This window comes from Ochotona curzoniae, unplaced genomic scaffold (genome assembly GCF_017591425.1).
Source record: "Ochotona curzoniae isolate NIBS_2020 unplaced genomic scaffold, NIBS_Ocur_1.0 scaffold_274, whole genome shotgun sequence".
NCBI classification, from domain to species: Eukaryota; Metazoa; Chordata; class Mammalia; order Lagomorpha; family Ochotonidae; genus Ochotona; species Ochotona curzoniae.
In genome coordinates, this window is record NW_024467101.1 from 6,651,537 (window position 1) to 6,666,501 (window position 14,965).

General features: G+C 49.1%; 1 protein-coding gene across 1 annotated transcript; it reads right to left on the reverse strand.

Annotated features, from left to right (window-relative positions):
* Positions 1-262: 262 nt before the first annotated feature.
* On the reverse strand, positions 263-11,860 carry YWHAH (tyrosine 3-monooxygenase/tryptophan 5-monooxygenase activation protein eta). The gene is made up of 2 exons (XM_041003639.1): positions 11,611-11,860; positions 263-1,700 (listed from the first exon to the last, which is right to left on the reverse strand). The coding sequence occupies exons 1-2, from the start codon at positions 11,695-11,697 to the stop codon at positions 1,047-1,049; spliced, it is 741 nt and encodes a 246-aa protein (XP_040859573.1). The 5' UTR covers positions 11,698-11,860; the 3' UTR covers positions 263-1,046.
* Positions 11,861-14,965: the final 3,105 nt, after the last annotated feature.

Genomic DNA, 14,965 nt, shown 5'->3' on the forward strand with positions numbered 1-14,965 from the left:
GCTGTACTTTGAACACTTTGTTCAGCTGGGCTCACTTGTAAGCATCAGTTATCAGAAGACTGGTTCAGAGAGGCCCTATCAGCTGGGCTCGCAGGAAACTACTCAAAACCCATGAAACTTGCTATGTGCGCTGCAAAACACATCATGGTCTAACAGGACAGGAAAACGTGGCCCCCATAGTCAGAGCCATATACCACGTTTCAGGGCACGACCAGTTGAAGATCCCCCCCCGCCAAGGGAAAATCAAGACTGTACACGTGGACAATATCCCCAAAGCAGCATTTATTTACCCATTGGATTCCAAACATTTATTTTAGAAGTCTGGCATTTCATAATCACCCATCTTGATTGACAAGGGCTGACACACATGGTGCTGTCAGGATACACAAGGACAATAGCCAAAGAGTTACAAAAAAATAAATCCATGATTCTTAAACAATAGCAACCAAAAAAAAGTTACACGTATCAAAACTTTAGATGCATTGCATTGAAAAGAAGGTTTTGTGCACATCATAATTTAAAGAGGCAAAAAACAAGGCGCTACTGAAACCTCACATTAAACAGTTTATCATAAAGCTGATGGAAAGGAGCAAGTTGTCTCTCTGTATCAGCTTCCCTTAACAGTTTTCCATTAGCTGAAGAAAGAAGTGGGAGGGGTGATTTCGTTTTTTTTGCATGCACAAGATGTACTGCTTAACAAAACACTATCAGCTTGTTTTAAATAGCCACTTCTCCTTTCTAAACGCCCCTATTACTTATGCCTGAATTTCTCCTAGATCAACAGGCATGGTGAAATGCCTCATTCAGAACTCACTTCTCTGCACATCTCAAAAAGGGAGCTCCTATGGGCTCACGGCAACCATCAGTCCAGCAATGCCCATGAAGGTTGATCTGAAACTGCTTCCCAAGAGACAGGAGAGCAGATCTGAGTAGCTGTGCTGCCAATACAGATAGGTTTAGCACTAGATACTTAGTGATTGTGGCAAGGAAGAATTGGTGATGATGAGGGTGTGGGTGAAGGAAGGGCCAGGGGACTGGAAGGATCTTCAGTTGCCTTCTCCTGCTTCTTCATCCTGCTGGTCGCTCGTCCAGAGGGTGAGGTTGTCTCGCAGCAACTGCATGATCAGAGTGGAGTCCTTATAGGAATCCTCATTTAGTGTGTCCAGCTCAGCTATGGCATCGTCGAAGGCTTGTTTGGCTAAGAGGCAGGCCTGCTCGGGCGCATTCTGGATCTCGTAGTAGAACACGGAGAAGTTGAGGGCCAGGCCCAGTCGGATGGGGTGCGTCGGCTGCATGTGCTCTTTGCTGATCTCAAAGGCTTCCTTGTAGGCGGCTTCAGATGCTTCGACCACACTGTTTTTCTTCTCCCCAGAAGCCACCTCTGCCAAGTAGCGGTAGTAATCACCTTTCATTTTCAGGTAAAACACCTTGCTCTCATACTGGAAATCATTGCAGTTCTTGATGAGGAACTTGTCAAGCAGAGCGAGAACATCATTGCAAACGGTCTCCAGCTCCTTCTCGATCTTCTCTCGGTAAGCTTTAACCTTCTCCAATTTCTTCTCATTTCCATCGGCCATGGTTTTCTGCTCGATGCTGCTGATGACCCTCCAAGAGGATCGCCTGGCACCAACCACATTCTTGTAGGCCACAGAGAGCAGATTTCGATCTTCATTGGTTAGAGGTTCATTCAGCTCAGTCACCTGCAAAACATCACAGATGAACATTGAGACACAACTCAGAAAATCTCAGAAGGGATTCTCCCTTTAACATCAGCAACAATCCTTCTCAAGAACAGGGTTACAAACAAGCCACTTTGGAGAATTAAAACCACTCTTGGTAAAAACCAATGCAGACATGGATCCTATCACAAGAAAGGCTGCAGGCTAACAGAAGAGATAAATATTCTCAAATCAGACACTTGGTAGAACCCTTGAGAAATTCTCGGGCCTATGATGCTGCTTTCATCCCAGCAGAGGAACAAAGATAAATCACAAAATGGCTCCAAGATGGTTGATCCACAGTGATGGAGAAGAAAAACTTGAGCTTCAGCTACTCTGCAAGCTATTCTCAACAACACTCAAGACACCGATCCCCCTTGAACAAATGTTGAGAGACTAGGAGTGTGCTTCATGTTCTATATCCAGCTCTAGAACTGCAGAGAGAAACAATCACAGTTCAAATACATACTAAAATGATAAGAGCTCAGTGGATAAAGTCAAACACTACCAGTGTTCCAGGCTGGAGCGTTGCCCTGTGTGGTTGGTTAGTCTCCAAGGACACTTCGGGCTGCCTCTTTCCCAAGCCAAAAAAGAACAGCGCGTCAGTGACAATGAGATGCTCCAGCCTCTGCTGAAAGGAAGCAAAGCTGCCCCACAGCATGCTTCACCCCGACCACTCGGACGGAGCCCTGACTGGGCGGCAAGGACAGCAAGTACTGACTTCAGATGGGAAAGTTCTATCTGACAAACTGACTTTCCTTAGCGCTCTGATACCAACTCCAAGGGAACTGTTATGCGGTTAGAAAAAGCACTAGGCTGCATTGTGAGCTTGAAACACATTGCCCCTAAAAGGTTATGTTTTGGTCCTCACCTCTGGTACCTGCAAACTGGATGTGTGGGAACAGGGATTTTGCAGATGTAATTACTTAAGGTGAAATCACTCTGGATTAGGGTTGTGCTCTAAATCCAATGACTGGTGTCAGACACACCCACAGAGGGAGAAGGCCTCTGCGGGATGAGGCAGGCAGAGACTATAACCATGCATCTGCAACTGAAGGAACACCAAGAGTTGCTGGAAGCTACCAGAAACCAGGGGAAGAGGAGCACAGCACCGCCAACATCTCCATTTCATACTTTTTTTCCCAGATTTTAATTGGAAAGGCAGATCCACAGAGAGAAAGATACACAGAAAAAAATCTTCCATCCACTGTTTCACTCCCCAAGTGGCTTCAACCCCAGGAGCTGAGCCAATCTGAAGCCAGGAGCTTCTTCTGTGTCTCCCACATGGATGGCAAGGGTCCCAAGGCTTTGGTCCATCCCTCACTGCCTTCCCAGGCCACAACAGGGAGCTGGATGGGAAGTGGAGCAGCCAGAACACAAATCAGTGCCCCTATAGGATCTTAGGGCTTGCAAGGTGAAGATTTAGCCATTGATACATTGTGCCAAGCTCCATTTCAGATTTCTAATTTTCAGAACTATAAAAGAACAAACTTCTGTAATTCTAAGCCACTTGCCTCCCCCTTCTCCCCACCTCCAACCCGCGAAATTAACACTTACAGTAAAGCGATTAGCTCACAAAACTGACCTAGGACATTCCACATCCTTCAACAGAGGCTGTATGCTCTTCCATAGGCAGGGGAATTTCAACACACCCTCCTAGTGAGGGTCTTCATTTAAAAACAGGAGCTTGGGGGAACACACACACACACACACACACGTTACTGGGAGCCAGCACTGTCTTAGCAAGTAAAGCCACCACCTGCAACAGTTTCCTAAGGGAGCTGGTTCCAATCCAGTTCCTTTCTAAGATTTGTCCAAAGCGTCTGGGCCCTGCCACCCACTTGGGAAACTCAGATGAATCCTGGCTTCAGCTTGGCCCAGTACTGGCTATTGCTGCCAGACAGAGTCCATCATTCAAAGACTTCTCTCTCCCTCTCTAAGGGAAAACCAAGTTTGGCGGAGAAAATTACCACAAGTATTGCGAATAGGCATGCTTAAAATGGACTGAAAACACTGAACAAGGGAAATCCAAATTTTACACAATGATTGTTCATTTGTAATCTCAACAGTTCAAGAGGGCCCGGTGACTAAAGTCCTCTCCTTGAATGTGCTGGGATCTCATATGGCGTCGGGTCTAATCCCCGCAGCCCCACTTCCCATCCAGCTCCCTGCTTGTGGCCTGGGAAAGCAGTTGAGGACGGCCCAAAACCTTGGGACCCTGTACCCATGTGGGAGACCTGGAGGAAGTTCCTGGCTCCTGGCCTCAGTTCGGTGCAGCACTAGTCGTTGCAGTCACTAGGGGAGTGAATCATCATCTGATGGAAGATCTTCCTCTCTTCTCTGTGTATCTGACTTTGCAACAAAAATAAATCTTAAAAAAAAAAAAAAAAGTTCAAGAACATAAAAATTGTTTTCACATAAAAATCAGAAAAATGTGTCATCTCCTTACAAAGTAAAACAAGCAATGCCTGCAAGTCTCTCCTGTTCAAGTCCCAGACAAGATAAAAATAACTCTTCTAATTTCCCTGCCCCAGGCCTCTATTGTTTTTTGCATATCCTTAACTCAAGAGTCTTTCTCCTTTGGCCTATTCCAAACCACCAATGCCACTTCTCCAGTGATATCCACATCCCCTCCTCCCATGTCTGGTTCCTCAGCCCTCACATGCCACTGTGATCCGCCCCAGCCCAGGAAAATCCCTTTCTGCTAATTCTGAACCCTGGCTCCCTTCAAATCCAACTAAAGAGCTATAACCGTCCCGACTTCTTTAAGTGCCTTCCAGCCACCATACTTGCATTTGTTTCTGGAAATACAAAGAAACTCCATAGATTACCCAGAACACTCAAGTTCTCCTGAGTGACTCGGTTTTCTACAGCAATACTCAATAAAACAGAACACAGGCAAGAACAGGAACTTTAGAACTCTTATGTCAATAAAATCCAGTGAGGGCCACTTGACCTCAATATAAACGACATCCATAAGCCACAGTCTCCTTCATCCCACGACTTAATAAGGCTGCTTCTGTTAGACTGCTGCTGAGATAGACCAAGCTAACCTCCCAGAGTATGTGACCCACGCTGGGTGCATCTGAAGTGCATTCAACCATACAGCACGTGCACAGAGCAGTGTAACTACTGAAACCTAACACAGCTGGCGTGCAGTCTGAGCTAGCTGTGCTCCTAAACCAAAAGAGAAGCCAAATTCAGCTCAGATGCTCTCCAAGGTCTCCTTCGGCTCCAGCATGAATGACTCCACCTTTCCTGGGCACCAATTAAAGGTGTGGGAAGACATGAGAGTGATTCTATTAACATAAGCTTGGGCGGCTCTGTGGGCTTCAGGAATTTATATGAGCATTAAATCTTTCTCCATCAGAAATGTACTGCCAAAAAAAAACTACTGGGCAATATTTACAATGACACCTTTACGAGAAAAAAAAATCATTTACTAGGCATATTAGTGTTTATGTAACAATCAGCTGGCTGCCTGCCAGTCTGAATGAATCACTATCGCCATCAGCTGAGGGTGACTAACATGCCCAAGCGAGCAAACACTGCTCTCAGGACCCTAGCCAGAGCCTAACTAGGAAATAACTGGATAAGTTTAAATATAGTATTGTTTTAACACTCCTGGTTGTAACTCAGTTAACAAAAGGCAACTAATGAAATCTATAACCTGATTAGGAAACTAAAGAAAACTGTGCTTTCCCCAGATTTAAAAACAGGCTTAATGGAAATCACAATGGTCCACTGGAACAAAAACTGATGACACTGATTGGAGGTAGCTTCCATTTCTGTTAGCGCCAGTCCCCAATATCACAAATACCAAAATAGCAGAGCCAGTGCAAACTGCAGTCATCTTCCGAGAGGCCGACCCTGGGAGGCAACCCACCGTCCTAGCATGGAAGCAAGGGACCGGGCTCCATACCCGGTCAGCTCAGTCATCACGGGGAGGCGAGCTGCGCTGCATCTCCACAAGCACAGGCTTCCCAAGTTCCAGCTCGAAACAGGAAGTAGATGCCACCCAACACACCCAGACAACTGATTCAACCTTCTTTCCATTCCTCACTGGCCACCTATCAGCTGCCTTCAGTGCAGCAAGCCTTCCAATGGTCACAACCCCTTCTTTCACCACCACAGCAATGCCCCCACACCTGTTTACTGCCTTCCTATCCTGCACACCTTCCCACCCTATTTAATTCTACTGACCCCTTCCCTGCAATGAGTGTGAGGGCCTTCTGCAACTCCAGGGGACTGGACTCTCTGCCAGTGGGCCTACTGATGCCATTACCACATAGGCTTGAGCCACACCAACTCCCCATCCCAGGGCACTCCCCTTTACCCATTTTCTTTGCTCTGACTATACAGCAACACACAAAAGTCACAAACAACCCAGCCTGCTAACTATCTTCCTATGAAACTGTTTACTCAAAAATCCCTAGAGACCTCCTTCCAGGACCCGCAAGGCAATAAACTATGTGTTTATGAGTAAAAATAAACTCACTGCCAAAAATAGCACAGGGACTACGTAGGAAAATTCGAAGTTCTTAATCTGGGGAGAAAAAGAAAAATCTAGCATCAAAAGCAATAATGCTCAAGTGGAATGTCACCCGGAACTGCCAGATGCACCTTCAACGTCAGGAGCAGTTACCTCCAACAGGAGTTCTCCCATCCTTCAGCTCAACGCCTACACACGTGGCTGTCGCCTGGCCCTTCAGCTACCCACACCCGCAAACCACCAACCAGCTCACTTCGGAGAGTTGGTAGCAAATAGATAAACTGCATCATAAAACCCTTTCTCCTTGGCAGAACCCTGCATGTTTAAAAAACGGAGAAAAGAGATGAAAGCTTTTTTGGCTGATTCAGTTACAAGATTGCAAGAATGAGGATCCTGTCTAGCCCCAAATTGACACACTACCTGCGCTGAGATCACTCCCCAGCACCATGCAAGACTGGACCCCTCTTGTCAGGAGAGGATGCAGTTCTCATTAGGCTAGGAAGATAGGCGAAGCTAGCTCAGAGCAGGCCATGTTTGGGTCATCCATGTTCATTTAAAGCTAACATTAATCCAATACAACAGCTACCTTTGTCTTAATAAGAGACTGCCTTTGCCTTGCGCTTCTGACATCACTGAACATTTTCATAGGGATTGGCAGGGATTAAATGCAGCCCCGTCTGAATAGCATTAGTGCACGCTACTGTCCCCTGGAGCCACCAGGATTTAAAGCTTCACAAGCTAAGCCAGGTTCCGGGCCACAGGAAATGCCAACACCCACCACTGCAGGGGGGAATGCCACGGCAGCGGACAGGAGGACCAGTGCGGCACAAGGCGGGCTGCCTCCACCTGGACACTAAGACTAATTTTAACACCAACTTAGAGACTGAAGGTTGGGGACCTATGAATCATATCAAAGGTAATATGGAGAAATAAATGGTGCCAAGCAATAGGGAAAGAAAAAATTTAACTACACGTAAAATGAGGGTACTTTTTAAAATGTATGGAAAACAGAATTAAAGAGGCAAGTTTATCTCGGTACAAAAAACAACTGTGGAATCCATGCAGTTTTTCACAATGCACATTTCCATTAATTTTTTTAAGTATCCCAACAGTCCTGTGTTCCTCAATTCATAGCAGGAACTAACATCAAGCACATGGCACATTAAGCTAAAAACAAACAAGGGTCTTCAAAAGGAGCAAAATCTAGGTTTATAAGTTTCCCTCTTATGCTTCTTTGCTGTAATCAAAACCCATAAATGGTAAACTGATTCTAATCAAACTTGGGTAAGATGATTTATGTCCAATAAGTTAATCACTTTAGAAAGCCTAACCCTCACCTTTGTGTGGGTGCTTGGAAGACGATGCCATACCCCGGGATGTAAGCTGCAGAGGGAACCCTTTGGGTCCACGGGGCGTTATCCCACAGTGATCAAAATGAGAACTATAAACTCAGTTCAAACTTGGCTTCACAATTTTGCAGCTATTTATTTCATCATGAGAAAATCCTCCACGTTTCATTTGTACAATGAAGTTAATAACTGTTAGGACTGAGAAGGCACACATGGGATAACAGCTAATTATCGACTAAGAAGAACTTCAATGAAAGCGAAAAATTCCATTAAGTATGAAATGCATTTGGGGTACCTCCTCCTAAGCCATACTATCCCTGGGAAAGTCTGGCACTACGGTCAACCTACCCAACTATGCCTAACATCCCAAAGGTGATCACATTCTGGATTTAAGGGAGAACTGGGGTTCTTGATAGAAGCTCATGCAGCCTTTACCCAGGAACCCAAATCACATGAAGGCCACGATTCAGGGCAGCAAATCTCTATTAGCTGTTCTGCTACCTTAAGTAACTTTTACTTCAGACTATTACAATAACCCTGAGTCTTCTTTCTTCCTTAGCTGATATAATAAAGTGTCAACTGACCCTTGGAAGAAAAAGGGCTCCCTAGCTTTTACCCATTTCCATGCTCATACCAGTGGCTTTAAGATTCCAAAGCAGCCACAGCCCGGAGCCCCTTCAGTCACCTCCGTTATTATCTGCACCACGGATTAGGTCTCACCCGGGCCACTCAGTCATGGTCTCCTTTTACACACCACCTGCTCATCTTCCCACTTCCCACTACTTCACAGCTGTTGCAGTAAGAGCCTTTTGCCACCGGCTGGGCCAAGCGCCTCTTCCTCGCCAACTCCCACTGCCTTCAACGGCAGTCCGGTCTCACTGCACTTAAGGCTTCTATTGCTGTTCTTCCCGAGAGGTGTCTCTTGGTTCTGCCAACATTAATCAACTACCAATCCATGGAACATCTCAGATCACTTTTACATCTTCTAACGTCACAATTACCACCTACTTACTGTAATATAAAATCGATGACAGGGCAATAAGAGAATTTTGTCTCCCCATGAATATTCATGATAGAAATCTAGCTATTTCCCATCCTTTAAATCACTTAGCCTTTTGTACTAATATTTTAATCCCATTTTATAGGCTTAGTAGTTCTCATAAAAGATAGTCATACGCCCATTTGAAAAGAGGCTGTGAAGTGTTAAGGACTCCCTTATGTCCTCCATTTCAAGAAAGGATATGGGTTCTAGAATCTTCCACAGTGTTTCTTCTGACTTTGACACTTAATGAAGCCACCAGGTATGAGAAGAGCACAGCTTGAAGACAATTCTTAATATACTTCACCGCTGAAATAATTCTTGCCTCTTGAAATTACGAGGTGAGCCAGGGAATTCTAATTCTGCACTGATCTGAGGCCACACGGCGGTTTTCCAACACGCATTCTTAAAGCTTACCGACACTGTCCTCCAGGTGCCGCTGGGAGAGTAAGGAGCAGTCAGGACAGGCAGGTGGTATTACTAAGCAACCATTTCAATCATGAAGGAAACAGAACAGGTTAGATTGCCGTGCAAACAGACTTGTCAGTAACACCATTCCCAGTTTTCTACTTCGGAGGACCTGATGCCAAGAGATGCCAAGCTTCAAGGTCACAGTGGTGGCATTAAAACCTCCCCTCCCTCAAGTGTCCTGCTACTCCATCCTCCCTGTGGCAATCGACTTACCTGCCCTTCCATCACCAAGAAGCAAGCCCACATAAGCCCACACAGACTCTGTAATTCACTTTCCACAAGCGCTAGTTAAGGTCTGTATTAACCATATGGAGATAGAGTGGCTCCAATTAATATTAGGAATCGAACCTACAATTTCACAGTGGAAACAAGAAGCTGTTCTCCAATGACCCTGACAAATCCTTTCTGATGTTTCATTAACTAGAAGATAAAAGCAAAATGTTTTTACGAGGCAAAAAGGCCAAAAAATATGTTTTTAAGAGGAGTCATTTTGAAAGAATTGCAGATCACAATTTTGGAGATGACATGATGAGACTGAATTAGATTCTCAAGGCTGGATGGTTTTTCCAACCCACCCGTCACTTCAGATTGACTGATGCGACAGACTCCTACCACAATGAGGGGCCCATTAGTTAAGAAAGCCCCCACCTTAAACCCTGAGAAAAATTTACAGCCCAAAGGAATTGTAGCAAGAAAGCAGCAAACCTGTTTATGAAATCAGGAGGCTGATGCTTTTTTCCCTCAAACTCCATATTGTTCTGGTATCACCACCTGGTTCTTTCCTATTTCCCATCTCAGCAGTTGCCTCAGGTTCCCAATAATTCTAGAATGTACCATCCAACTATTCTTCCTTAACCTCAATTCACCTTCAAACCCTCTTTTCAACGTGCTCATGTCCCCATTCCAGGGACTGCAGCCTTACGTCCCATTCACAGGTGGGTAAAGACCCAATTATCCCGGGGTCAATTACTGAGGCGAAGAGGTCTGTGTAAATGCAGCTGGCCCTGTGAACACAGCATTCCCTGACTCCTCAAAGAAATCAAGTTTCAGGGTCCCTCCCAGGAAAATGCTTTCACAGTGTGGTTTCCATAAAATTGGCCAGAGACGTCTTTTACATTTTTTTTTAACTCAAACACCTTTCTCACCTGGATAATCCTAAATCTTGCCCTCAACAAACCTATGTCATCTGATACCGGTGATCAAAATCCTTCTAATGAGCTTTTTCCATGATGGCAAAATGTGAGTGCTTCATAAATTAGCAGGATTTTTTTTTTTAAAGCAACCCCTTCAAAGGGCCAGCAAAACTAACCCAGGAGGGAATACTAATTGCCTTGCAGCTTAAGCCAAACTCACCTACAAAGCTGGATAAACTGCGTTTTTTGAGTCTCACTTCCCTCCCCTCCTCTAACCCCCCAATCCTGAATTTCTGAATTTTCAAGTGGGTCTATTAAGATTGTGGAGTCCCAATCCTCCCAGGTCGTCCACGGGATGAACACAGCACGCTGCTGCCCCGCCAGTTGCAGCTCTTATCACTGCGTGACCTTGGCGCAGAGAGAAGTAACGTTTCATTGGGGGGTGGGGGGGAATTAAAAATGTTCAGATCGCGATACGAAGCGACAAGGGACCGCGAGATGGTGACTGGAGCAGGTGGCGTCTACATCCACGGCATCTGCCAGGGTGTGGCTGGCCACCGCTCGGTACCCGAGAAAATCAAACTGCCCTAAGGGACCCGGGCAAGCGAAGGCACCCAGGTTCGTGTCACCTGCTCGGGTTCCAGAGCAGAGGGGGCGACACCCCACCTGGAACCACACAATGTCAGGTCCCCCCCCAACCTCCTCCCCCATCCTCCGGCCCGCGCCCGCGTCCACGCCTGGAATGCAGGGGAGGGGGAGTCTATCGCACACAAAGCCCAGACCCCGAGCGTGGGAGGGTGGGAACTGGAATAATTCAAGCGAAAAGAGCAAAGAACAAAAAATCAAATTCCCAATTGCACGGGTTTCATTCAGGTCGTGGCACAGAAAACCGGGATAGGGCACCGCCATTCCCCTCAAGAGATTTTTTTGTTGTTGTTCTTTTTCTTTACAAGTTGAAAGGCGAGAGGAAGGTGAGTCTTCCCCCTCCCCTCCTCAGACCCGGTAGAAGGATCTAGAAGCGTTGCGGCTTCCTCACGTTTCAAAACCCTCACACGGAGTGAGGATGCAGCGACCCCCGCCCCGTCTGCTCATCCACCCTCACCCCTCCGCGAGGCTTCCATTCGCGACCACCTCCCTTCCTCCCTCCACCGGGGACCCCACCCAGGGTCCGAAGTCAGGAAATGGCGGGGGATTCGCGGGAAACGCGGGGAGTGCGGGCGGCCGCGCCCAGGCGGCTGGCGGGGTGGCCGGGAACCATGAGGAGGGAGCCGCAGCGCCCCGCCGCCCCCCTCAATCATCCACCTTCCCGCCCGACCCCAGCACGTCGGCGGACAACCCACCCTCCAGACCCCACACCCCTCCATCCCACTCCCCGGGCCGGCCGCGCGGGGCTCCCCGGCGCGCTCACCGCCTTCATGGCGGAGGCCATATCGTCGTAGCGCTCCGCCTGCTCGGCCAGCCGCGCCCGCTGCAGCAGCTGCTCACGGTCCCCCATGTCGCTCGCCTCTCCTCTCGCCTCTCGCCTCGCACCGCGCGCTCCTTCGGCCGCTCCCCGGTCGCCGCCGCCGCCGCCGCCGCCGCCGCGCACGCGCCCTGCTGGCTGCAGGCAGCGCCGCCGCTCGCGCCCTGCTCGCTGGCTCGCCCCGCCGCGCTGTGGCTTTCGCCGCCGACGCCGCTCAGGGAGGAGAACCCGCCGGCCGCGCGCGACGGGGTGAGGGCGGGGATGTGAAGGGAAGAGGCGGACGGGGCGGGGCCGAGACCGCGCCTGCGCGGTAGGAGCCGCCCAGCCAGGCGGCGGGAGTGGGCGAGCGGCGGGCGGCGGGGGGGGAGGGGAAGGGCGGGCCAGCCCTAACGGTCTTTTTCAAGATGACGTCACCTACTATAAATAGCTGCCGCCACCGCCCCGCCCGGGAGCCGCGCAGGCGCAGTGCGAGTGCTGCAGTTGAACGTCGCAGAGCCGGGAGGTGGGAGAGGTGAGAGAGAAGCAGGGGTGGGGATTGCGGAGCCTGAGGAGGGGGCGCCGTCATGGCGGGCTTGGGAAGCGCCCGTAGATTCCACGCTAGAGATCCTGGCTTCGGAAGAGGCTTCCTCTGTTCCCTGCAAAAGCGAATAAAGCCACTGGCGAGGCAGAAGCCGCGAGCCCTCGAGCCGGCAGACCGGCCCCGCGGAGCCCGGGGAGGCCCGCCAGGCCGCGGGGCCACGCCCGGCGCTCGGGCTGGGTCGGAACTGGCCTTCGGGGACCACCTCGTGGACACCCCTTCACGTTCCTGCTCACCCTTGGGTCCGACAGAGCGGTCCGTGAGGAGGGAGCTGCGGCCGGCCACAGTCCGTTGCTTTTGAGACATACCTGCTAGGGAAGCGGGGCTGCTCAGAGCTAAGGCCTTGACAACAAGCACGGGGCCCTGTTGTATCCTCACAGCTCCACATCCCGTCCTTGTCCCGTATCCTCACAGCTCCACATCCCCGTCCTTGTCCCATATCCTCACAAGTCCACATCCCGTCCTTGTCCCACCAGCCCGTCCCGCTCCCCCCGGCCTGGGCTTCCAGACAGCTAGGAGAATCCCAGTGATATAGAACATTTTAGAAGCAGCCCAGGAGGAAGGGCCTTAGGGTGCCTGATCATTGTAATGGGTCCCCAAGTTGATATTCAGCACAGAAGAGCGGGCTAGCCTGCATCCCATAAGGAAATCTGCCCTGCTCCTCATCGCAGGCTCCTGCTAATCGTGCTCCTTGGGAGGGAGGGCAGCAGATGCTGGCGCAAGTGGCTGGGATCCTTCCACCACGTGGGAGGTGCTGAGCGAGTTCTGGGCTCCGGCTTTGGCTTGACCCAGCCCGGACTCTTCGGAGCATTAGTGGGGAATGGACCAATAGAAGATGGAAGAGCCCTCTCTACCTTTCAAAAAAATATATATATGAAGAGCAGATATTCTGGCCCTTGAAGGAGATGAAAGTCACGAAAAGGTGTTAGGACATGGGACCCAACGTGGGCCCTGGCTTGGCAGTGAGGATACAAACAAAATCCTAGGAGCCGTGAGAAGAGAAGCCTGGGGGTGCGTGGAAAATGAGGTCGGGGTAGAACAAGACTGGGCAGTGTTTTCAATGCTGAGCTGAAGACTTAAGGCTTGATTTTTTTTTTATGTTTTTATTTTTAACATTATTTACTTAGTTGAAAGGGATGTGTGTTCATGTGGGTCTCTGATTAGGGTGGGGAGGATCCAGGGATGGAGGAAGGTGGGTGAGTGGGACAGATGTTTCCCTTTTTTTTCTTTCCTCTTGTGTCATCAGGCAATGAAGGGGAGGAAGCTGCTCCCTGCAGTCAAACTACATCAGGCCCTGGTGGATGGTGGGGGGATGGTGGGACGGTCTTGTGATGCTGCCTTAGAGACCCCCAATTGAGGAAGAGTGTTCCCAGAGTGTCACTTGAGTGGCTTCAGTAGTTCTAAGACATTGTTGGCTTCATTGCATCAGGGTTGAGATCATTTTTCTAAGGTCTGTTGGCTGACCAAGTCCACTTGAGTGCATCCACTCACCCAGACACTTGCCACAGAGCTTGGCCAGGAGAGGGATCCGTTCTGTTCTGTTTTCCATCCTCAGACGAGGCACTCAACATCCTCTGCTGGCCTAGATGTGCAGGCTGTCAAGTGCTCGCTGTGTATCTGGGCATGCTGATCACTGCAGAGGCATCAGCAACTGAGGAGGCCCAGTCCCCACACATGCACTCCAAGGTCGGACCACATATATTGTGATTTCTCCTGTGGCTGGAGTTTGAGGCACTGTGCCCCCTCCTCCCAAAACCTCATTAAGGCTTACTTCTTAAGGCAATTAGGAACCATTACAAGAGAGAAAAGCCACATTTAGGGCCAGAAATCTGGGGAGTAAGGTTCATTCATGGAGACTGAAGGGAGTAGAGATCTGGCCTTCTCTAAGACACTGGTTTTGCCATCATGGAGACTGGATGTAAAGAACTGCTAAAAGGAGTGTAGAAGGGCACCGCGTGATAGCATAGTGGTTAAAGTCCTCACCTTGAGCACACCCAAATCCCATATGGGCACTGATTCTAATCCTGGTGGCTCCCTGCTTGTGGCCTGGGAAAGCAGCCTAGGACAGCCCAAAGCTTTGGGACCCTGTACCCATGTGGGAGACCCGGAAGAGGCTCCTGGCTTCGGATTGGCTCAGCTCTAGCTGTTGGGGCCACTTGGGGAATGAATCATCAAATGGAAGATCTTCCTCTCTGTCTCTCCTCCTCTCTGTATACTTGCCTTTCCAATAAAAATAAATATTAAAAGAAAAAAAAAGGAGTATAGAAGTCTGCACCTAGGAAGGTCAGAGCTGGTGGGATTTGGAGCTTCACCGCTGCCCAACGCCCTATCCTGAGATCTCAGCAGAAGGGACTGGACCCACTTGGTGCCACAGGTGAGCTAGGCTAAGGCTTCCACACCAGGGGTCTGTCTCCAGGCCTTCCTGTTTGGTGCTGGGGAGGCTTCAGGTCAGCTCAGCTCCGGCCATTGCAGCCACTTGGGGAGTGAACCAGCAGACAAAAGAACTTTCTGTGTCTCTTCCTCTGTAAATCTGACTTTCCAATAAAAATCCTTAATTAAAAAAAAAAGATTTCTTTATTTTTATTGGAAAGATGAGCATTGATAAGTAGTACTTCATTATCCCAGAGGACAGGATTCTCCCCATGAGAAGGGAAGGGAGGACCAGCTCTGGAGGGAGTTCCTTTCCCCAACTTCAGGACAAATCAGATTGCCTTTCATTTCAAG

Coding starts and splice junctions, on each gene's coding strand:
- YWHAH (XM_041003639.1), bottom strand. CDS start 11,697: ATGGGGGACCGTGAGCAGCTGCTGCAGCGGGCGCGGCTGGCCGAGCAG. Junction 1,701..11,610: donor TGGCCTCCGCCATGAAGGCG/GTGAGCGCGCCG, acceptor GATGTTTTGCAG/GTGACTGAGCTGAATGAACC.